Source organism: Pteropus alecto, unplaced genomic scaffold, assembly GCF_000325575.1.
Source record: "Pteropus alecto unplaced genomic scaffold, ASM32557v1 scaffold259, whole genome shotgun sequence".
NCBI classification, from domain to species: domain Eukaryota; kingdom Metazoa; phylum Chordata; class Mammalia; order Chiroptera; family Pteropodidae; genus Pteropus; species Pteropus alecto.
In genome coordinates, this window is record NW_006442492.1 from 371,316 (window position 1) to 394,724 (window position 23,409).

General features: G+C 49.2%; 1 protein-coding gene across 5 annotated transcripts; it reads left to right on the top strand.

Annotated features, from left to right (window-relative positions):
• Positions 1-109: 109 nt before the first annotated feature.
• Positions 110-15,184, top strand: MMAB (methylmalonic aciduria (cobalamin deficiency) cblB type). Of its 5 annotated transcripts, none has more exons than XR_003043282.1 (10): positions 110-389; positions 1,581-1,642; positions 3,504-3,597; positions 5,365-5,422; positions 7,509-7,581; positions 7,827-7,924; positions 8,246-8,310; positions 10,048-10,107; positions 11,984-12,352; positions 13,726-15,184. XR_003043282.1 is itself a non-coding variant. In XM_025040068.1 (9 exons), exons 1-9 carry the CDS (start codon positions 280-282, stop codon positions 12,081-12,083), a joined length of 720 nt encoding a protein of 239 aa, XP_024895836.1. In that variant the 5' UTR covers positions 110-279; the 3' UTR covers positions 12,084-12,418. The 5 variants fall into 5 exon arrangements, 2 of the variants coding, with proteins under 2 accessions (XP_024895836.1, XP_015452810.1); XR_003043280.1 differs by lacking the exon at positions 13,726-15,184 and adding an exon at positions 12,794-13,330; XR_003043281.1 differs by lacking the exon at positions 13,726-15,184 and adding an exon at positions 13,016-13,330.
• The last annotated feature ends 8,225 nt before the right edge of the window (positions 15,185-23,409 follow it).

The following is a 23,409-nucleotide window of genomic DNA, read 5'->3' on the forward strand; positions in this document are numbered from 1 at the left end:
AATCAGAGCGCGAGATTCGGAAGTCCCTTTACCAATTGGCTTGAGTATTGGCCAATATATGTTGCCAACCAAGTAAATCGACACGAGTTTCCCCGCCCAGCTCCTTCCGGAAATCAATGGGAAACAAGCCCCTGGGAGTGTCCCGCCCTGGGCTGAGAGCCACGGACCAATGGAAAATGGCGGCTGAGCGGTGGGGCGACCGGCTGTAGGTGGAGTCATCCCGGGACCTGGACGGGAGCCTGGCAGGGTCAACCCCGAAAAGGGGCAAGGCGCTTGGCTATGTGGCGCCTGGGAGGCCGTGTTGGCCTTCGCGGGTGCATTGGCGCCGGCAGGCTACTTTGTTCCCGTTTCCAGAGTCGCGGGTCCCCGGGAGTAGAAGACGGGGACAGGTGAGTGCCTGGCTGGGAGATTAACTCAAACACCTGCCCTGTATTATGTTATCGTCATAGTTACGTCACCTAGTTGAGAGGTCACTATGGCACCCGCCAGGTGACTTCTCAGTCCTGACGTCACCATGGCAACGTGGGCACCGTGGAAGCCAGAGACCAAGATTTCTTTGTACTAGTAGAACGAAGCTCAGCTGTCATCTAACACGACAGGGTATGTGCCATATGAGCCGGGAGGGGCGTCTTACCTGACCTCACTCCGGAAGACGGGCTTCAATTCAAATTTTGACCTATCGCCAAAGCAGTTTATACTTTCAGACGCAGAGATACACCACAAGATCTAAAGATGGTTGTCATATACCTTGAAACCTGCACCCTATTCCCAGATCCCAGAACCTGTAGAGTACCATGAATAATGGAGTCATGTATTTTATATATCCAGTAATTTAACCTTTGAATAACCTTGTAATGTCACGTTTTCATGTTGAAGTCTATATTAAAGGTGTTATGTTGCTATTTGAAAATGCCAATTTTAGAACTTGTTTTGCCAATTCCTTATTTCTAAGTATACTTGAAGTTTCATAGAATGAAAGTGGCCTGGGTTTCTCTCCCTCCAGGAGGCCCTTACTAGGTGAATAGAGGGTAAGAGTTTGGGTTAGGGTTAAAGCAACATTTTGGGTAGGGTAGAAGTAACATTTTGGGGTCTGGAGTAAGACGGTCTTGGATATGAATCCTGGCCCAACCTCGTCCTCCCTGGGTGACCTTGGAAGGTAAGTCTCATCGTGTGAACTACAGTTTCCTCACCAGTAAAATGGAGGTCATAGTTAGTGCCTACTAACTATGGGAAGATTCTAGGGATCATTGCAGGATATAATGCCAGTAAATCACTTAGCACAGTGCTGAGATGATGGAAAGTGATAGATAAATTCTTTCAGCAAATATTTATTGAACTTCTGCATTGAGCAGTGCACCACATCAGCTACTCTGCAGATATAGATGTGAGCAAGACAAAGCTTGCCCACAAGGGGCTTAAAACTAAGAGGGATGGAGGGGAAAGAAGTCAACAAGAAATTTAAGCAGAGGGAGGTAAATGCCTCTGAGGCTACGAGCAGCAAGCTGGGACCCACGGAAAGAGGTGCCCCACTGAATAAGCCACCTCTACTCACCACCTCTTGATGTCTGTTTTCTCATTAGGTCACAGCCTTCCTCAAAGACACCCAAGATCCCCAAGATTTACACCAAAACAGGAGACAAAGGTAGGGTGGGGATAGGTAAAAAATACAAAGAGAGACACGGCAGACTCCTTTTTAAAGTTCTTCTAAATTCTTTGCAGCCATTAAAAAGTATGTAGCATATCTCAGTATATATCACCAAAATGTGATGTGATATGAAAGATGCCCAAACAATATTAAGTGATAAAAGCAAGTTGTGAGACAATCCAGATACCTAAAATCATTTGGATAAAAGTGCACGTGTATGAGTGCATGTGCGTGCGTGTGTGTGTGTGTGTATCTATGTTCAGGTATGCGTAGAACAGTCTGAAAGGTTACACCTTGGACTATTACCTGGGAGAGGGATTGAGTTGTGGGAGAGGGGAATGGACAGAAGGGCTTTCATTGTTTACTGTACATACCTTTATTATTTTTTGGAATGAGTGTATATTACCTTGATAATATAAAAAAATACCAGAGCATAATGTTGTACAGAAAAAAGTAAGATGCAGGAGAATATATCAGTATGATACCATTTTCTGAAGTTTAAAATATGCAGATCACTAGCATATGTTGATTTTTGGATACGTATCAGGTCCTTAAATAACGCCATTTGTTTCAACGTCATTTCATTATAATGTTGATGAGATGCAGTAGGAAATTAACTCTTGTTTATATCAATTAACCTATGGTAAAATTGATATATGTCATAATTCCAAGAATTTATCAACAATATTAAGTGAGAACTTACTGTATGTCTATATAGTAAAAGTATAAAAACATGCAAAGGATGTACTTGATGCCACTGAACTATACACTTAAAAATGGTTAAAAATGGTAAATTTTATGTTACATGTATGTCACCAAAATTAAAAAGTATATATTCATAGGAGTGACAAACAGAAGGTAGTATTAATACCCTCCAGCCAAAGACCTCCAGAGTCAACCTAGTCAAATAAAGTCGTGTCATTGAGCTCATTACAACTAGGAAGATGGCGCACCATGGGGACCATGAGGCAGCTCAGTAAGAGGATGCTGGAAAGGACTTATAGGATCGGTCTTATGTTAGGTGATTTGGGGCTTTCTCTGGATTGGATGATGTCAGAGCAGGGATAATTCTGTAACTGAGTATCTTAATCATTTTTGTCTAGAACGGGAGAGGAACAAATTGGGGCTAAAGCTGTAATTGATAAAGAAGCAGCAGTCAGTCACGTTAGCCAGGAAAGGGGGATGTTTGGCCATTTTTATAGTTTGGACAGTGTTCTGTGCTCAGACATGACTAGGAGCGGTCTCATTTTGATCTTGATCTGTCACCATCACAGAGTGGCCCATCTGATGGTGTTTTTGTGAAATCATTTACATTCAACAGGAGAACACTGCAAGCTACCTGTGGGTGCCAGGCCCACACCTCACAGCACCAAAGCCTGTCTGATAGTGTCAGGCCTGCTCCTGGTTGTCAGGAGTGGGTTTTCTCTCTCTCAGTGGTTGGGGGAGAAAGGTGGAAAATGTGACCTAGGTAGAGATACAGAATACTTTGATTTTATATGAACTATAATGTATACATCATATGTACAAGTATCTCTTATTTCTTTAACAGGATAGTTAGTACATGATTTTTTACATTTGAAATAAAAGTATATCAGGAAAGAAGTGAGGATAGTGGTTACCCTTGAAGGATAGCAACTGAAAGAGGGTGCATGGAGCTTCTAGGGTGCTACTCATGTTCTGTTTCTTGATCTGGGTGCTTAATACAGATGCATATTCAGTTAGTAGCAATTCATCACAATTGTACACTTATGATCTGAGCACTTCTCTGTGTATGTTATACTTCAAGTAGAAAGTTTTCTAAAAAGTGCATATCAGAAGAATAAAATCTTATTTTGGACGGCTAACCATTTTTTCACAGGGTTTTCTAGCACCTTCACTGGAGAAAGGAGACCCAAAGATGACCAAGTGTTTGAAGCCTTGGGAACTACAGATGAATTAAGTTCAGCCATTGGGTAAGGGAGACGGGATTGGCCTTGAGGTTGAGTTTGAATTGGGCATCAGTAAATGTAAATAATATGAAGCTCTTGAGAGTGCTTGCTAGTCCTGGAGGCTGCCAACCCTTAATGAACCTGCCTCAGCCTGGAAGCAAAGGCACATCTGGTCAGCTCCAAGGCTGCGGGGCTGCAGACACCTTTCCATTCTGGCACTGCCTGCTCTTGCACTGGCATGTGTTCCATGCCATGTGAAGCTGCTCTGCCCGTGCCCCCCCATCCCTGGCTTTCTCACTCTTGAGGTGTGTACGTGTGTGCTGTTGAGGTGCACATATTAAGTGAAAGAGGTGAGTTGAGCACAGTATACCATGCATCAGATGCGGTCCCTTTTGTGAGCCTTGTCTAAGTATATACACAGAGTTTAGAAAATGGACTCAGGGAATTAGTCAGGATTGGCCAGGTCACGCTGTGGTAACAGACAACTGCCAGATCTCATGGCTTACAACACCAAAGGTGTGTTTTGTGCTCTTACTTCAAGCCCATCATTTTAGGTCCCAGACTGACAGGACAGCTTCTGTCTGGAGTAACACCAGTAATTGTGAAAGAGAGAAAAGATATCATGCGAAAGCCCACACTGGCTCTTAAAGTTTCCGTGAAGTGACAGATCACATCTGCTCACATTTCACTGCCAAGAGTCAGTCACATGGACACACCTGACAACATTGCAGTAGGAGGGGCAGCATATATTTGAGAACAATCATCCAGTCCACCAAACTCAGCAAGCTGTTGACAGTGTAAGTCACAGTTATCTCAAGGGCTATTCAGGAGCTCTGATGTGGCCCTGTGGGTGAAGGTCATGGGAATCAGACAGACCTGGCTTCAAATTCTCTACCACTGCTGATTGGCTGTGTGCCTCCAGGCAAATCACCTGGCCTCTCTGAGCCTCAGTTTCCTGTTCTATCATATGATCATAGTAATAGTGTCTATCACTTTAGGTTCTTGTGAGGATTGAATGAGATAATTCCATGTTTTACCCTTCATACTAGACAGTGCCGAGCGCAAATAATAAAATTGTCAGCTAATAATGTCAGGCTCCTGCTTTTGCTTATCTTTGCCATCTGTTGTCAGTTTCTGTAACTCTTCCCATGCTCTGATAATAGTCCCTTTGCAAAGCTTTCCTCTAGGACTCCTTTGAAAGCACCATGGTACAGAAGTGGAGTGCCAAGTTCTGAGGGAGGCCATAGCCAGGGTCCTGACCTGCATCCGGGGCACTTTGCGTTCCTTGCCCCACCCCACCCCTCCAGAAAACTCCTACTCAGCCTATAAAGTCCCAACCCCAGCATCACTTCCTCCAAGAAGCGCCCTCTGAACCCTAGCCCAGGCCAGGTTTCCCAGGAATCTAGTCCTTTCCGTCAGAGAGCAATGACCACACTTTGCAAGTTCACCTTCAGTCATGTGATATTTAATTCAGGTCTTCATCTGCTGCTAAACAGAGCGTGTGTCACCTCTGCTCACCACTGAATTACCTGGACCTGGCCAGAGTAGGCACTGAGAAAGGAATTGTTGACTGGATGAGGAATGAGTATAAGAAAAAACATTTTGGGAAACAAATACCCTGAACCAAATGGAGGATTATGTTGTTCTTATTGTCAGCAAGAAAAAGAACACAGTGGCTACTAGAGCCAAATTAGTTTAATGGTCTATTACCTGAGAATCTGTTGCATTGCAGAAAGACAGGTCCTGGGGATGTTATGCTAGAGGCAAATTCCTTTTCCTTTTTCCTCATAGGTTTGCTATGGAATTAGCTATGGAAAAGGGCCACTCATTTGCTGAAGAGCTTGAGAAAGTGAGTAACGTTGTCTCACCCCAAGCTGGGATTTTTTTTACCCCAGAGGCCTGGTAGCCATAACTGGATTTGCCCTCTGACCATCGCTTCCTCTCCGTGACACCTGGGACTAGTCACTCTTCCTCTGTGAGCCTCAGTTTCTCCATCTGTATAATGGAGACATGCAGAAATATTCCTCCGTCACAGGCGTGTGGTGAGAATTGCACAAAGAGAGGAAAGTGTAAAAGTGCGGTGGGCTCAACCTGGGGCAGTTCTGCCCCGCAGGGGACATTTGGCAATGTCTGGAAACATTCTTGGTTATCACAACTGGCAGCGGAGGTGCTACTGGCATCTAGTGGGTAGAGGCCACGAATGCCGCTAAACATCCTACGCTGCACGGGACAGCACTACAAAGAATGACCCACAGAGAGGACTCCAGGACTGGTGACAAGGACTCCCCGCTTAGAACACACAGGATGTGCTTAAAGTTTCAGTCCACATGTTGACCTGAGTCTTTAGGAACTGCTCCCTGGAGGGCTGGCCCTCAGCCTGTTTCAGCCCTTCAGGCCAGGCTGGAGCCCACTTGGGCTCCAGCCCCACTTGGGATGAAGGGCAGTGAGAGGGCTGCAGAAGGATGGGAGGCCTCAACTGCTGGAATATCTGTGAAGGAGGCACCTCCTGTGTGACGGGGGTGGTTTTCAGCCTCATAATGAGAAACCGTTCAGGTCCACAGGGGTACTTTCTATCTGCCGTGTTCATCTCTGAGTGGAGTTTGCAGAGGGAGAGCTGAGGTACTGACATGATGAGCCTCCTGTGCTTTAGGCCTCTGTCCTGTAGTTCACAGCTTCAACCTCACCTCTGCCAGGGGTCTTCCCTGGCTACCCCCACTTTCAGCTGGGTTGGGCACCTCTCCCAGGTTTCCACAGCTCCCCTCAAATAGCAGGTATCACCAAGAGTGTCAAACTGCCCAGTCCCCTGTCTTTCTCCCTACCTGCCTGGGGCCCCTCGAGTGTACGGACTGTGACTTGTTCACCTGGGGACCCAGTGTGGCCCCAGAGGCTGCTCACTGGGCCTGTGGAAGATTGCCAGGCAGCCCGTTTGCCATTCTCTTCACATCACCCCATTTGATCCTCGCAGAAGCCTAGAAAAGGCAATTTGCCCAAGGCCCTACAGCCACAGGTCAATGGAGCCAGGATCCGGCATTACCTGGGGTGATTGCTGCAGCTGCCTACCAACGGGCAGTATTGTTACTCCCCATTCACCAGAAGCCACAGACACCAGACAGCCAGTGACTCACCCAGGGTCTGCTGGTCTGTGGCCCAGGGAGCATCTAGTCCACTGCTGGGTGAGGAGCCTCTACACTCATCCACTGTGTCCTCCTCCTGGCATGCAGTCACAATGGCCATCTTATCAGGGGTCACAGACCTCCACTCTCCCCACGGCTCACCATCCAGCTCGAGTGGACCCAACTGGGCACAAAGTCAGAGACAGTGTTTGTAGGTCTCATCAGCACAGGATCCCTTGGTCATTTGTCAAGCAGGAGTGTGGAGCCCTTTGAGCCGAGTTCAATAGGCCACCTCTGTTTTAAGCAAACCTCCTAGCTCCTGCCCCTCAGGCACAGGCCATGCTTCCTGACACTGGATCACTCCACACATCTCAGCTGACCATGTTCTCACAGATCCTGTCCTTTATAATTGAGAAAGCACTGTCACGTGTGCTCTTGGCCCAACTGTTACAGGTTAGAAAAACAAAGCTGTCAGTTTAGAGGAAAAAAAAAAACCTCATAGGGCCCAGGCTCATGGGAGACAAGGGTTGAGACAGAAGATTCCTCTTGACTGTCATTGAGCACTTGATATTTACTTTCTGTATAACCCCACTGTCCCCAAGGGAGCCATGTCACCTCTCAACGGGGCTGGTGTCCAGCATGCTGAAGGCTCAGACAGTTTGCTAATTAGCCTGTAAATGCCAGGTAATTAAAGTTCTGACAGTCCCCGACAGGCCAGCCCCCACATGCCTGGCTAGTGTGTCAAGCGGCACCTCTGCACGTGCAAACACGTTATCTCCGCTTGGCCCACCATGAGTAGATCTTCATTCGTTGCTTCCCCAGGTCCAGTGCTTGCTGCAGGACGTCGGCTCTGCCCTGGCAACACCGCGCTCCTCGGCCAGGGAGGCTCACTTAAGTAATTCTCTCTCTGAAGCTGCTGTGTGTGCTCTGAGGGCTCTGTGGGAACTGGGCCCAAAAGGAGAGGGGGGACTCTCAGGTGTCACCTGGGGCCCATCGGCCCAGCCTATAGACCCTGAGAGGGAAGGAACCTTCCAAGACAGTGAAAGTGGTTTGGAGGGCACCGGGCAGAAGGGACACAGGCGGTTTCCTCGATGATCTGGTGGGTGATGGGCCTCATGGTCATGTCCTTCTGCTCCTCAGGACACACCGCATTTGAGGCGAGGCCCATCCAGGAGCTGGAGCAGTGGATTGACAAATACTCCAGCCAGCTACCCCCTCTCACTGCTTTCATTCTGCCTGTAGGTACGGGGTGGGGGTGGGGGATGGGGCTGCAGGCCAAGTGTCTTAACAAAAACACAAGTATTGAATACATTAATTTTTAACAGTGACAGACGTGGTCCCCTAAGTCCCCTCCAGACCCTCACCGGTCCATCCCCAGCTCTGCCCACTCTGGAGGCGGTTGCCCAGTGGGTGCGCCCCAGCAGGGCCCCGTAGAGGCAGAACATTGCCCACGCAGGGGCTGGGCCCGTGTGTCTGTCCATCCGTCCGAGGCGCTCCCTCTCTGCAGTGGGTACACCCGCCCACCCGCTGCTCCAGCAACGCTCTCTTTCTCTTTTCAGTCGGGAGGCAAGAGCAGCTCTGCACTGCATTTCTGTCGGGCCGTGTGTCGCCGAGCTGAGAGACGGTGAGGAGCCTGGTCAGAGCAGGAGGCAGGCTGGTGGGGTCGGCCCCATGCTGTCCAGCCACCTGTCAGCAGACCTTCTCCTGGCACCTTCACCATGCCAGGTGGACACCAAGCCAGACCAAGTCCCTGTCCTCAGAGCACTACATTGTCCTCAGAGCACAGTAATCCGTGACCAGACAAATGACAGATGACATAACTACACATCAAGATCAGAGCTCATGGAGAAACAAGTGGTTAGGGAGAAGGTCTTAGTGGGTTTTGTTGGTTATTTATAACACATGGTATGAAATTCAAAAAAGTACTTGTGAAAACGCCTGTGCCCCAGCTGCCCCATTCCTCGGGGTTAATTTAAGTGAGACAGTCTGAGCTGAGCAGAAATGACTAAGAGCCCACACTGAAAAGGGCTGTGAGGGGGGGGTGTGGGGTACTAGGGTGACCCAGCCCGGGCACAGGAAGGGTCTCCAGTCATCCTGTGGGAGCCAAGAGGGGAAGGATTAGCATGGGGGCGGGGGTAGAACAGTTTCCTGGGCAAGGGCAGAGGCAGCGGTCCACGTCGAAAGGACAGCAAAGAGGCCGAGTGTCTGGATCCAGAGGTGGGGGCAGGGTGCATGTTGAGGCCAGAGGCTGAGCCGAGGCCAGGCTGGGCAGGGCTTCTTGTAGGCCCAGAGGGGTCTACCTTTATCCCGAAAGCAACAGGAAGCCATTGATGGGCTTTAGGCCGTGGGGTGACCTGAAAGGGCCCTCCTGGCTGCTGGGTAGAGTTGGGCCCAGAGAGACCCACACGAAAGCCCTGATGGAAGTGGTCAATAGACTGGCCACTCGCTGCCCCAGCCCCCTAACTCCAAGGGACGTGAGGGATCCCCAAAACCTACTGACAGCCTTTAAAAGAAACTTTAAAAGAGTAACTGCAAAATCTTCATTTACACCACTTATAGACCAGGCTGCCACCCAGCTTTACAGATAAGTAGAAATAAAGCTGTACTTTGATGTAACAGGCAGGGCTGTGCTAGACACTTTATAGTCATTATTTCATTGATTCCTCACGATGACTCTGGGAGAGAGGTGATGGTAGCCCTCACTTTATAGGAGTCAGAAAATTGAGGCCAAGAGAGGTGATATTGTGGCCATGGTCACCCAAGTAGCCTATGGCAGAGTCTGGATGTCAGCTCAGGTCTGTCTAGAACCCCAGCTCTGTCCATGGCCCCACATCATTAAATTTTCATCCTTCATGAAAAGCTCTTGGGCCCAAGTGGTTCCTAAAGGGATCCTGGGTAACAGAAAGAGCTGTGGCTTCAAAAGAAAAAGTCATTTGTACAAAGCCATTAATGTCAGCCATGCTCATAATAACAAAAAATTAGAGACAACCCAAATGCCCAATAGTGGGAAATGGCCGAGCAGAGGATGAGCCCTCAGTCCACCAGACAAGGAGGTAGAGAAGTACACATGGGACACTAATGGGTGAAAAAGTCCCTTGGGCAGGGGACACAAACCCAGAGCTTCAGTCTTTTGGACAGAGCATCTCCTGGCAAGGGTTATGTGCACGAAGGGCTTAGCAAGGGCCTGCCCGGTCACTGTTGCCCAGCAGACCGCAGGCCACTGTCTAGAACATCCACATAGACTGGCAAGAACACTGGGTTAGGCTGTAGCAGCCGGACATGCTGGCTTGGACGCAGCCGTGGGTCCTGTAGTGTGTCGATTTCGTAATGTAGTGTGATGCTCTGTGTCTTCCCTTTCCAGTGTGGTGCCTCTTATCCAGATGGGTGAGACGGATGCAAACGTGGCCAAGTTCTTAAACAGGTACTTAGATGGAATTAGGAGAGTGTCTCTTCTCTGAAAAACGAGGCACATTGTGGGAAGTAACAGCACTGAAATGGGCCTTACTCATCCATTCGCTTTGTTTTCACTGAGAGCCTGCTGTGTGCCAGGCAGGGGGATGCAGCTTAGAATAAGGCAGGTACCATCCCTGACCCTGGTGAGGTGAAGATCTTGTTGAGAGAGGCTGCTGTAAAAACCAGCCAAGAGAAAAATCAGAACCAAGGGACAGTGTAGTAGCCAGGGGCCCCCATTGAAGCTGGGTAACCATGGAGGCCATGGAAGGTATCATGTGGTGACTGACCAGGGAGCCCAGTCAGGAGTCAGACCCTCTCTCAGCAGGCCCCCTCCCCACGAGGCCGCTGGGCAGTGTGAGCTGAGAGGAGACAGCGAGACAAAGCGAGCTCAGGACCATCTAGGCCCAGGCACGGGACCCAATGAGCTGGTTGGCCCAGGAAGAGCCTGCAGCTCCACACTCAGCCTCCAAGGCCGGGGCCACAGCTGGCCCAAGGCCTGTTCTACCAGACTCTGCCCTAGCCTTGGTTCAGGCAGTTCCTGAATGGGCAAAGCCAGTGCCCAGGGACAGGCCAAGAGCTGAGGGATCCCTCTTGCTGTCCTAGATGTCAAGAAAGTGATCTCACAACTGAGATTTGGCCCCTGACTGTGGTCACTTTTCCCACTGGAATATAGACTGGGCTTCGATGGGTGCTGACCCATTCCTTTTCTCCTAGGAGCTGAGAGGGAGTGAGGAGCGTTCCATTCATCCTCAGCATTGAGCCCTAGGGATGCCCTGACAGTCCTCTCTGTTGTGAGGGCCCAGTCAGTTCATTCCCTCAGCAAGGAAGGTGTCACTGAGTGGATGAGAAACTAACATGGGCCGTCTGGCGTTAGGAGGAAGGGGACCTGATCCCGGGAGCAGCAGGGGTAGGGAAGGTTCCCGCAGGACCTGGCGTAGAGCTGGCTTCAGAGGATAGGAGTGGAGCAGGGGCAGATGGAGGAATTGGTGGTCAGTTCTCAGCGTGAAAACCGGAAGTGCAGGAGGCTTAGAGGTGGAGAGCTTCATGGACTCACTACAAGCACCTTACAGTGAGGCTCAGTGTCTCCTCGGTGTAGCTCTCTGCCCCAGCTCCTGCCCAGGGGCCCCATCCCTGGGGGCTCAAAGAAATAAATGAGAGTGAGAAGTCAAGCCACCAGAATATTCCAGGCCAGTGCTTCTCAACTAGGACCTGCAGTGTCTGGAGACATGTTTGGTTGGCACAGCTGGGTGGGGGGTGTTACTGGCAGCAAATGGGTGGAGACCAAGGATACCGCCCAGTGTCCTACAGTGCATGGTCAGCCCTCTGTCCCCCATCAGAGAATGATCCAAAATGTTAGTAGTGCCAAGGTTGAGAACCCCCTATTCAAAGCAGGTAATCAAACCAGTAATGCCAGCATCACCTGGGCTCAGGTTAGACTTGCAGAATCCCCACCCCAAATCAGAATCTGCATGTTACCGGGATCCCCAGGTGACTTGTATGCATGCTTCTGTTTGGGAGGCACCAGTCCTTGTCACTGGGAGGTGCAGAAATCAGCCCAGGGAGTGGCCCAAGATCACTGGCCCTGTGAGGTTGGGCTGGGGTCGCAGCCTTGTCCTGTAGGGGCCACCCCAGCTATGGCGCCAGAGTCAGGTGCTTGCCTCTCACGGAAGCTGGCTCCGAGCACCATCCATCAAGCCCAACTTGACCGAGCACCCGCTGTCCTGCCTGATGCTCCTGGGGGCATGTGATTTATATTTTCTCCTTGAAGGCTAATATGGGAAGGACCCAGTTAGCATTGATTGCTCGTTTCAGATTATTCCGTCTGCTTCTCTCTGCCCCTCCAGACTCAGCGACTATCTCTTTACATTAGCCAGATATGCAGCCTTGAAGGAAGGGAATCAAGAAAAAATATACAAGAAAAATGACCCGTCGGACCGAACCTGAGGCATTTGGAAATAATGGAAAGGGGGAGCTTTGCAGACCCCTCAGTGGTGACAACAGTGAAAAGAAGAGTTTGCCCTTTGTGTACTGATTCCTGAAGACTTCACGCAGAGGGGCTGGAAGCTGGCCTCTTGTCCAGACTCAGCTACCTTTCAGACCCCCTGCCACTTCCGTCAAAGAGCTGTGGCTGCTGAAGAATTCTGCCCCTGCTCCCCCAGGCTCTCCTTGGTCTTAGAGGAAGTACGAATGAATTCAGTATTGCAGAAAGAAAGGTAAAGCGATCGTTGCAATGAGCAGGAGCCACACAGAATAAAGAATTAAAGTGGGAAAGGCTTGAACCGAGCGTGTGTGTGTGTGTGTGTGTGTGTGTGTGTGTGTGTGCGCGCGCACATGCGTGTGAAAGAAGAGAGAGAGCGCTCTTCCACTGCCAGCTTGGCTTGTTCAAGGATTTGGAGTGGTACCAGAGGCCCGTGGAAATGTAATCGTGATTTACCTGTGCCAAAGGGGCTTTAAATGTCACATTTATAAAGGGAAAGGCAGATAGGATTTGGAAGTTCAGTCACCTCTGAGCCACCCATCACTGTCTAAATGTGGGGGCAGGACAGCTGCAGATTGACAGGGGAGCCTCAAAAACGCTCTGCTGGGTTGTATTGTGCATGGTGGGGGTGCAGCCCGGAGAGTCCTCTCTCACTGGGGAGCCTTCCTTCATCCAGGGATGGAGGCCCTGGTGAGAGAGAAACACCAGCGCCTAGAGGAGGGCACGTCCTGCCCAGGCAGATGGCGTCAAGGGACTGAGGTGCAGCGCGTTCAGCTCAAGACAGTAAGATCTTCAGTTTCCAACAAGGCCGACACAGAAGAGACTTATTTCCCTGATGTTGTTGCACTTGGCTGGTTTATGCCTCTGAGATTCATGCCTTGGCTGTATTTTATTTCAGTTGTCACCACTGCTCCCTCCCGCTATGAAACAACACTGCCAGTGCCAGCTGTGTCCTTGGGCAGGATATATTTATGAAGGGCGAGGAGGCAGCCCTGAGAACCTGAAGATTCCATGCTGCTAATTGCAGAAAATGACTTCAGAAGGGCAGGCTCGTGCTAACTGCCAGGGCTGAAATGCCTGGTGAACTCCATTCAGCAATCATTTATTTACCGAGTGCCTGCTTAGCATGAGGCACCAGTGAGGCTCGGAAAGCTGGTCACTCTGTTGTCCTTGCCGGCAGATCAGCCAACATTAAAACCATCAGTCATATGTATATTTTTGCTTTCATTCTCATCACCTTGCCTGCTAATTTTGCTGGAGGAACAAGTACATTTCATCCCTTCTGGGTCCTTTCATTCCCAGCAGGCTGTAGTGGCCCTCTTAAGCTTCGGGCAGAGTGGCCTAGGTGCAGATGACCCTGAGGGAAAGTGAAAATCCTCCTGGATGTGCCCATGTAGGGTGCCTCCCTAGGGGCCAGTGGTTAGCGCCAGGTCTGGTGCATAGCCGGTGCTCAGTGTTTGTGAACAGAACTGAAAATAGTAAAAGCACGAGTGTTTCAGGAGCAACTGCCCCACGGTGCAGGCAGTGAGGCTGGGCCAGGGAGGGGTTTGCTCCAGGAGCTTGCAGCCAACCGCTGTGCACTCAGTTCTGCCCCCTCCTCTCTTCCAGGAAGGAGCAGGATGTCTATAATAAAACAACAGCCCTGCGCTCCTAGCCACGCTGAAACACTCTACAAAGGACGAGAAGTTCTTTGAGTAAATATAGCATCCTAAAGTGACACTTTTTGAAACAAGGCAATTTGCCTGTTGCCAAATGCTGTCCCCACCAGCTCTTGCTGGGAGGGGCTGTCGCAAGCCAGATGTTAACCCAGGTCCCCAGGCTCCCCTCTGCATCTGCATCTGCCTTTCACCAGCAAAGATTCCCTGAGAGATGGCCCAGGTACTGGGCAGACTTGGCATCTCTGGTGTTGTGTCCCGTGCCATCAACCTGAGAAAAACAGGAATTCTGCTTCGGGGGCCCAGAAGATGAGCTGGTTTGAAACGTCTGCTCTTCTGCATTGCCTTACAAAGCCACATTGGAGCCTGAGGCAAAAGGCAAACTATGCACCCCATACACACTTAGCAAGACATCTTCCCACGTCTTCGACCGAGTCAGAAAAGTTAATGAAAGTTCCACAATCAAAACACAAGACTCAATAAAGCTCCACATTGCCCTGTTTGCACATCACTGTCAATCTTCATAAATGATTGTCCCCATTGCACAGTAATGTGGAATTGGAAAAGAAACAGCAGATTCTTATTTAAAGTTGTGATACCTTGTTGATCATAGATTTTTTTTGCATAATTTTGATTTTTAAAAACATTGTGTGAAAGTCCTGTTTATCTTGATGACTGAGACTTGCATACATTTTGGCATTCTTGTACATTCTGCACGCAAGGAAGTACCTTGCCTGCCTCACCTTAGTCCAGGTCGAGCTATCAGAAACACATCTGGTACCACTGCCAGAGGCGAGCTGGTGGCTGGACATCCCATCGGAGAGAACCTCACCATAATACCACCACCAGCCAGCATCATGCCTGGCCCCACAGACTTCATCTTTAAACCTCACAGCAACCCTGAAGGAGGCACTCTCTATGTGTACTCTCACTTTGCAGGTGAGGAAACTGAGGCTAGAGGAACCATCTTGTCTCGGGGACTCAGCACCAAGATGTGAACCCAGGATGTGGCCTTGTGACTCCTGGCTCAGTGCTCCTCATCTCCCCCCAGCTGCCACCTGACAGTCATTTTAATCACGACTTGGGCCGCCGAGAACAATGTCAGGCGCTAATAGATTCTGCTGTCTCATTTCTCAACCTAGTTTCCCTTAACTGATATTTCATGGCTATTGTTAATGTGCATTTTTCACCGAGTAATTTTCACAGCCCGAACCTGTAACACATCCCAATGACAAACGTCCCCCGTTCTCTAGCCCCCCGTCAGCTGCAATGTCACCCTCACCTCCTCCCCAGCACCTTCCTCCGACAGCCCATGCAGTTTTATGATCGCTCTGTCCCAGTTATCACTACTGAACCTTTAAGAATCCAGACGCATTTCAAGTTTAATTGAATAAAATTCTTTGTATAATAAATTCTGCATGAATGTTACATAAATCAGTGCCTGGAAGGATTTGTGGCTCATCTCTCCCATCAGACCAGGCCCAGGAATCTCACTGGCAATACTGGACCCAGGCTGGTTCAATCTTCTTTATCAAGGGGACTAAATTCACCTTTGTAGCTCAACTGAGAATACAGTTTTCATTTGCCTTGGCCTGTCGCTTTTCTTCTCTGGGGTTCCTCATGGAAGAAGAGGCAGAGAACGGTCAGGTTGGGGACACCCGGAAACTTTGGGGATGTCCCTTGTGTTCTCCCACTCTACAGAATCAGAAACTTCTGATGAAGGCTACACTCTCCCTAGATAGACGCACACACATGTCCACAGTTTGCATGCAATTTGAGGAAGCCAGTGGAAGCCCTAGGTAAAAATCTGTTCTAGGATAACTAGTGCCAGCCCCTCTTCAGGAGCGAATTGGACCAACAAGGCTGCCTGCTGCAGCAGCCTCTTTGTGGGGTGTGTGAGGAGCATTTGGGTTTTGGCCAGGGAGGCTGGTGAATGACCTTTGATGCTTGCAAGGCCGTGCAGGGCAGTAAACGACAGTCAATGCACAATTTGGGCGATGGCCTCTGGCAGACTCAGGTTCAAGACCAGCTCTGTCCCTTCCTAGCTTCATGACTCTGGGCCAGTCATTCCATCTTCCTCAGAGCTTGCGTCTTCTTCTGTAAAATGGGAATGATAGTATAGCAGTCCCCTTTATCCATGGGGTATACGTTCCAAGCCCCCAGAGGATGTCTGAAACTGCGGATTGTACCGAGTCATACACACACACACACACACAGTTTTTTTCCTACACACACATACCTATGATAAAGTTGAATTTATAAATTAGGCGCAGTAAGAGATTAACAATAATAAGTAATATAACAACAATTATAATAATATACTGTAATAAAAAGTATGCAAATGTGGTCTCTGGTAATGGAGACGGCTACTCGGTGACTCATGGGAGAGGAGCATATAGAGCATGGATGCGCTGGACAAAGGGATGATTCACGTCCGAGTGGGGCAGACGAGGCAGCATGAGATTTCATCACGTTACGCAGAATAGTGCACAATTTAAAACTTAATTATATCTGGAATTTCTCATTTAATATTTTTGGACCATGGTTGACCACAGGTAACTAAAACCACAAAAAGCAAAACTGCAGATAAGGGGGTACTGCTGTAATATCTACCCAAATGGGCTATTGGGAAAATTTAATGAGGCAATATTTGAAAGGTCTTAGCACTCCCCCTGGCATATGTGAGCTATTTATTATTATTATTACATTATTATTATAAAAAAAAAATGAATTCAAGTGCTGGCCCTGCCACTTAGTTGACTCACCTTGAGTAAATCGTTTAACCACTCTGAGCCTCGGTCCTCACTTTTTATAACGGGATGATACCAACTTCCAAGGGTTCAGGAAATAAGTCCATGGGCCTGGCATGTGGTAGCAGCTCAAAAAAAAAATGTAACTATTGTTGAATCATGTTTTATCCTTCACAAAACATTTTCCAATAGGTCAGGCCCAGATGAAGCGCAGAAGACCACTGAGCAGCGCCTCTGGTTTGTTTGCTGAGGGCAGGGGAGACAGATGGCCTCCTTGGGTCTGGTCCCAGTCAGACAGGAGGACATGGTTCCAGGAATACTATGCCAGAATGAAAGGGAGAGGTGACTGGGTCACAGAGCAATGAGAGTCCAAAAGGATCTTAGAGACCACGGCCCCATTTTACAGATGAGAGAACTGAGTCCCAGAGAGGAGAACTTAGTAAGATAATATTCATAATGTCCAAAAATTGAGCACTGGTTGTGTCTGGGCATCTTGCTAAGCACTTTATATGCAATAGTTCATTTTATTCTTTCAACAGGCCACGAAGGTGTTACTACTAATATTATCATCATCCCCAACTTACAGATGAGGAAACTGAGGCCTAGACATGACTTTCTCAAGGTCACATGGCTCTAGGAAGAAGAGCTAGACTTTAAATCAGGGCTCTATGCCTCCAAACCTCACAACTGGCATTTACTCAACCCTTGGCTACATGCTCGACTGTGCCACAATGCCAGGTCCTTTACGTGTCTTCTTAGTTCTCAGAACCCTAAAAAGTATGTATAAGTTATTCTCCCCATTTCACAAGTGAGGAAACTGAGGTTCAGGGGGATGAATTCACTTGCTCAGAATCACAAAGTGTCCACTGGGGTGATCGATGGTTATAATTACATCATAATAAACAGCTAACATTTATTGAGCTCCTCTTACATGCAGAGTTTAAAAAATTGCTATGATGCGTCATAGCAATACGAAAGCACTTAGCATTTACTCCCACAGCAGCCCCATCAGGTAGTGTCTCTTGTATTAGTGTCTCTGTTTCAGATACAGGCACAGAAACTGAGGCACAGGAAGAGGTCACCTTGCCCAATGTCACACAGTGAGTAAGAGGCTAAAACTCGGATTTGAACTCAGATCTGTCTACCTCCAGCACATTCTTGCCTCTCCATGGTGACACATGCTATCCAAGGTCTCCGTATAGGTAGCAGCAGAGCCAAGACAAGAATCCCGGTCTTCAGATTTCCTCGGGGACCATCCTGGGACATTGTTGAGAAAAATGCGATAGACAGTTAAGTGGGGCAGGGGAGGAGAAGAGGGTACAGTAAACCTGGGAGGACCCCCTGGCCTGGCTACGAGCTACCTCTCCAAGGAGGGGCGAGAGGCACGCACCAGTTTTGGGTGGCACAGGGCGAAGGCAGCCTGGAGAACTGATTGAATAAATGGAAGAAAGGCATCCAGCTGACTCAGGACCTGGGGGTGGTTGGAGGACCAGGCTCCCCACACCAGACACTCCCAAGACACGAATCCTTCGGCCCACATTCCTCCCCAGTGAGCAGGTGCCTTTATTTACGATCACCTTGGAAGGGTCGAGCAGACATATGTTGCTAAGGGTCGTTTATTCTTGTTTATAAAATTTATGGCTTCACCTCGATTACACACTGTCAAAACGGGAAGGATTGGCCCCAAAGTCTCTTGCCGCATGACTGCCTCAGACGTGGGTACATCTGTTAACTCTGTAGGAGCTGTAGAGGGAAATAAGGTTGATGATAACTCAAAAGCTCGCTGTCCCATCACAGGTGTGGGTGGCAGGCCTCAAGAAAAGACTTCCAGGCATCTTCGTGGGAACGGAGGATGTTAGGGTCTGCAAGTGCCGCCCCAGGTGGCATCGGGACCCTGCCTGCATCTGGCGATGGACTCTCTCAGGGCACTTCGGGTTGGTCAGTGAGAGTGGAGGATCTTGATTCCGATGGCCCTCAGGGGTCCTGCCACAGGACCTGGCAGCTGGAGAGAGTTTCCGAGCCTGTGGCTCTCCACCTGCAGACTTCAGCGGGGAGAAAGGAATGTTGATTCTCCATTGTTTGGGGGACTGGAGATAGGTACGACCCTTCAGGAGGGCAATTTGGCAATGCAGACAGAAGTGCATCCTTATGGCCCAGCAATTCCACAGCTAAGAATTTCTCTGAAGCAAATAGATAGATACATCAGTGGAGCCATAAGTGTTTTTTTCCAGTGCTGTGCTGCTCATTACAGTGAAAATTTGGAAATAAATGTCCAGTAATAGGGAGCTATTAAATAAGTAAAATATTTAACAATAAGGGACTATATGAAATATCATAAAACTACTGAAGATGATGATACCTATATATTTATTACTATGGAAAGTGTTTACAACTTTAAGTGAAAAAAACCACCAAGTTATAAAATGGTATGTATAGAATGATCCAAACCCTGTAAAAGAAATATACGTGTGTGTATATATACCACAGAAAAGAGTGCACAGAGCCGTTCCGTATTTTAATAATACTTATCTCTAAGTCATGGGATTAGGGGTGGTTTTAACTTTCATTTTTGTTCGGATTTTCCAATTTTTTTTTACGTGTTTGGGTTGGATTTGACAAAGGCTTACTTGTGTAATAAACATAAGTAAAACAGAGAAAAGAAACTGACAACTGCTTTCCCTGCCTGTAATAAGTCATCTCCCTCCCTTGGGATGTTTGAAGCCAAGAAGAGGATGCCCCGCAGTATCCAAAGCTACGGGGCCCCTCCAACGTCTAGAAGCCTGGAGAATATGCCCTGTGTTTGTTCTGCTGAAGACAGCTGGCTATTGGAACTGCAGCCCCCTTACAGCCTGAATGTGGACGCCTGGCCTCCATTCTAGGGCAACAGAGGAGAAAAGAAAAATGATCACGGCCCCACGGAGGTGCCCCCGGGGGAAGTCATGCCAGCTTTTCACAGGATGTTGAGGATGCTGGCATTCTTCTCTCTGCTCTCTTGGCTACCGCATCTCTAACTTGTGTAGAGTTCGAGAGTAGACAAAGAACTTTCATACTTAGTATCTTGCATGGATTTTAATCCTGGATTACCATCCTAATTTTACCTAGACAAAGTAGTGCCCCGTTGGGTAGAGTCTTGAGTCCAGCATACCATAGTCAGCAAGCGGCAAAACTAGCACTCAACCCACGCCTTCTGAATCAACATCCAGCTTCCTTTCCCAACTGTTCTGCTAAGACAGGGGGAGGGCTTTATCCCTGGGATGTGAAAGAAATGCCAATTCCAGTTGATTGGTAGGAGCTGCCTGGAGAGCTGTGCTGAGAAGGAGTCTGAGGCTGGATCCAGGTTCAGAAGGGTGGAGTTTAGGTAATTCATTAGTAATGCCTGCCATGGCTTCCAATGGATGGATGTAGTGGAACAAATGGTGGGTATTTGACACTCCTGGACTCCTAGGCTAAAGTCCTCACAGATTTCAAAAGGGTGGCGACTTCAGAGGCAGGTATAGTCTCCAGGCTGCCTGAGAGTGGTGAGGCTGTCCCTCTAAGCCTGCCCAAAAAGTAGCATTCCCAGCTCCCAACTGGCAGGACTGATTTTTCAGAGCTTTGAAGTGACATATCAGGGTCATAGATCGAGAACCAAATGCTTATAAATCTGACTAATTGATTAGTCAGCCCTGATGTGCTCACCACTATAATTCATAATCTATAATTACATTTCGCATTCAAGCACGCAAAGTTAAGATTAAAGCCAGTGAGAAATGGCGTGACAATTCCTGCCCCCAGCCCACCTCCAATCTCTGCCACCGTCGTCCGATCTGCTCCTGCCAGCAAGCAGGGCTCTGAGGCCAGCAGCTGTAGTTCCTGAAGCCCCTTCCTTTTGGCTGCTTTTTCTCTCAGGTCCTTCTGGTGCTGTTTCCTGCTGTGCTAGGCACCAGCTCCGGCTCCCCTCCCTGAGGCGCTGTATTTAGTTGAGGCACTTTGTTGAGGGGACATTTTGGGGTTTATGGTTCATAATGCCCTCCCAATGAGGCCTGCACAGGTAGCAGGCTGACCGTCTGGTTGCAACGAGGGAGTGTACACAGCACAGGAAACTTTGGGGTGGTCCCGGGAGAGGGTGTTAGAAAGAAATTGGCTTGTGTTAGGTGCTTTGGGGGAAGTTCAAGGAAGCAAGGTGGTTCTATGATTAGGTATCTTAATAAATCTTGTTTAGAAGGATGGAGGGATGAATGAAGCTGAAGCTGGAATGAAATACACTGGAGGGTCAGGCAGGCATAGCCCCCAACATCAAGGGGCCTGGCTTGGGCGACCCACTTCGCACACACACACACACAATGTCATCAAGTACTTGGTATGGGAAGTGACCTGAGTGCTCACTTATGTTCTAGGCACTACGTGCATGACCTCATCTGACCTCACAGCAACGCTACATGGGAAGAATTATCGCCCATTTTGCAGGCCTGGAGAGGTTAGGTGACTTGCTCAGGTCACGGTGAGGAAATGGCCAAGGCTCGATTTGAATTTTAGTCTGTCTATTTCCAGAACCTGAATCCCTGCCAGTGCCCTGGCCCCCAGGGCAGGCTTTGGAAGCCCTGAAAATGGCAGGGCTTTTCTCGTAGATATTTGATGGGTGGGGACCCATCATCCAGTCCCTCCTCTCTTGATGGCCAAGCCTCCATTCCTTTTAGAGATTGAAGTATACCCACAGGATACAGCCTCCACTGGGGCTCTCTGTCTTATTTTCAACACATCAGAAATGATCTTATTGGTTTCCTATTTCATGTCTTTCTCTCCCAAAGCAGACTGTATCCCAGTGCCTAGAATAGTGCTTGGCACATAGCAGGTGCCCAAGAATATTTACTGAATGACTAAATGAAAGAATGACGTCAGTATCTTGCCAATCTACTGTCTCTCTCTGAACTTTCTCTGAATTTCCTGGAAGACTCCTGCAGGATCTGAATGAGGATAGGTCCCTGGTTGGAGCTGAGTCATTCATGCCTACAGAGTCCTGAAGAGACTCAGCTGACATCTCTGCTCTACATGCCCTGTCAACTGGCCTGACTCCAGCTGTGCCTCGGGCCTGGTCCTCCAGTCCTGTGTCAGGATTATAAATTCCACGTGAGGCAGAGCTGGCTTCTGTTGCTTGCAGCTCCAGAACTCTAGCTGATGGTGGTAGAGGAGAGTGTTTTCCAATCTTCCAGCTTCGCAGTGTTGAACACCTGCTGGGACAAGCCATCCAGCTTGTTCACCTGGGGCCACTGTCATAGCACATCAAGAGGGGAAGACCAAAGAATTCTGGCCATTGCTGCAGAAGCAGCAGCAAGTTCATCATCATTATTAAGATGTTTCTGGGGGGCCAAGTGACAAGGCTTTCATGAAGACACCACGGTTCTGAATGGATCCTGTTCCCAGACGCATGGAGGAGCCGCTTCTGGAGCGGACACCGATCTTGTCCTGCCTGGGTCTTTCTCTGCCTCAGCTGTGAGGCAGAGGTGACAGGAGTGATGAGTTAAGGATACAGTGAAGATCCTAAGTTCTTGCAGCCTCCCTCCACCTGTGGAGTTTCGATGGGGTGGGGGGCAGGAGTGGGGAGATGATAATACAGCAGAGCAAGTCACCTTTTGCTCAGATACACCCTCAAATTCACCTCTGCCTTTCAGCTCTGTAGCGGGGACCAGTGCTGTTCTACTGATTGTTACTCTCCTGGTTTGCCAGGACTTGGGGAGAAAAGGAGCTTGGGGATCCTCGGCAAGTCCTTAAAAATGCTGCAGGCCCTTACTTGCAAAGTTGGTGCAACTTTGTCTCTTTCCAGCTGCCCCCACAAGGGTAGGTCAGACAGGCATGCGCGCATGCAGCAGGCTCTGGATTTGGGACAGAACAGCCTTTAGGGTTTTGCTCAGGCTTGGCCCCTTTGCCTAGAAGGCTCTCTTGCTCCTCTTCTGCCTGCTCAAACTGAGTAAGAGCTCACGTGTGGCAGACCAGGGTTTGAATCTTGGCTCTACCACTCATGACTCTGGGGTCTTGGACAAGAGGCTTACCATCTGGGAGCCTCCGTTTTCCCAGCTATGAAGTAGGCATCCTAATAGTGTCGCACTGGGCACGGGGGGTAATTGATCATACATCTTCTCCTTAGATTAGTTCTGCCTCTTCCTCACCCCCTCGTCCTCTTAGCAAGCTCTGCACGGCAGAATGGTATCCACATTCTTCCCTCCTGTACCCCCAGGACTCAGCACAGCCTGGAACATAGGTAGGTCCTTTGTGTCTATTTGTTGGATGAATGAACATGAGCCCGTACTCCCTGGCAGTCTGGCTTCCTGGGCTGGTTCCTGGCTGGGGCACCTAACAGCTGCCAGGCCCATCTGGCACCATCTGTGATGGTGACAAAGCCATCCAGGCCGCATGGAAGACTCCATGCGGCACCTCACTGCCCCATGAGGGTTGATACTCCCTTCCCCGGACAGGGTCCGTGGGTGGAACATAAGTAGGTCAGGGAGTCAGTGGGGCCAGCCCCTGTGGGGAAAGGATCACGGAGTCCGACATCTGGTACAGGTGCCCAGAGCAAGCAAAACTGTCAAGAGGACAAAGTATCACTGTGTACCTGTCCCCACCTCTTTGCGCCCAACTTCAGACTCTTCTGCTTCCCTTGGAGGCACCTCTCCTGCAGCCCCCACAGGGTCCGTGTGTAACATAAGTAGGTCAGGGAGTCAGTGGGGCCAGCCCCTGTGGGGAAAGGATCACGGAGTCCGACATCTGGTACAGGTGCCCAGAGCAAGCAAAACTGTCAAGAGGACAAAGTATCACTGTGTACCTCTCCCCACCTCTTTGCGCCCAACTTCAGACTCTTCTGCTTCCCTTGGAGGCACCTCTCCTGCAGCCCCCCCCCCCCCCCCCCCACCACC

Coding starts and splice junctions, on each gene's coding strand:
- MMAB (XM_025040068.1), top strand. CDS start 280: ATGTGGCGCCTGGGAGGCCGTGTTGGCCTTCGCGGGTGCATTGGCGCC. Junction 1,643..3,503: donor CACCAAAACAGGAGACAAAG/GTAGGGTGGGGA, acceptor ATTTTTTCACAG/GGTTTTCTAGCACCTTCACT. Junction 3,598..5,364: donor GAATTAAGTTCAGCCATTGG/GTAAGGGAGACG, acceptor TTTTCCTCATAG/GTTTGCTATGGAATTAGCTA.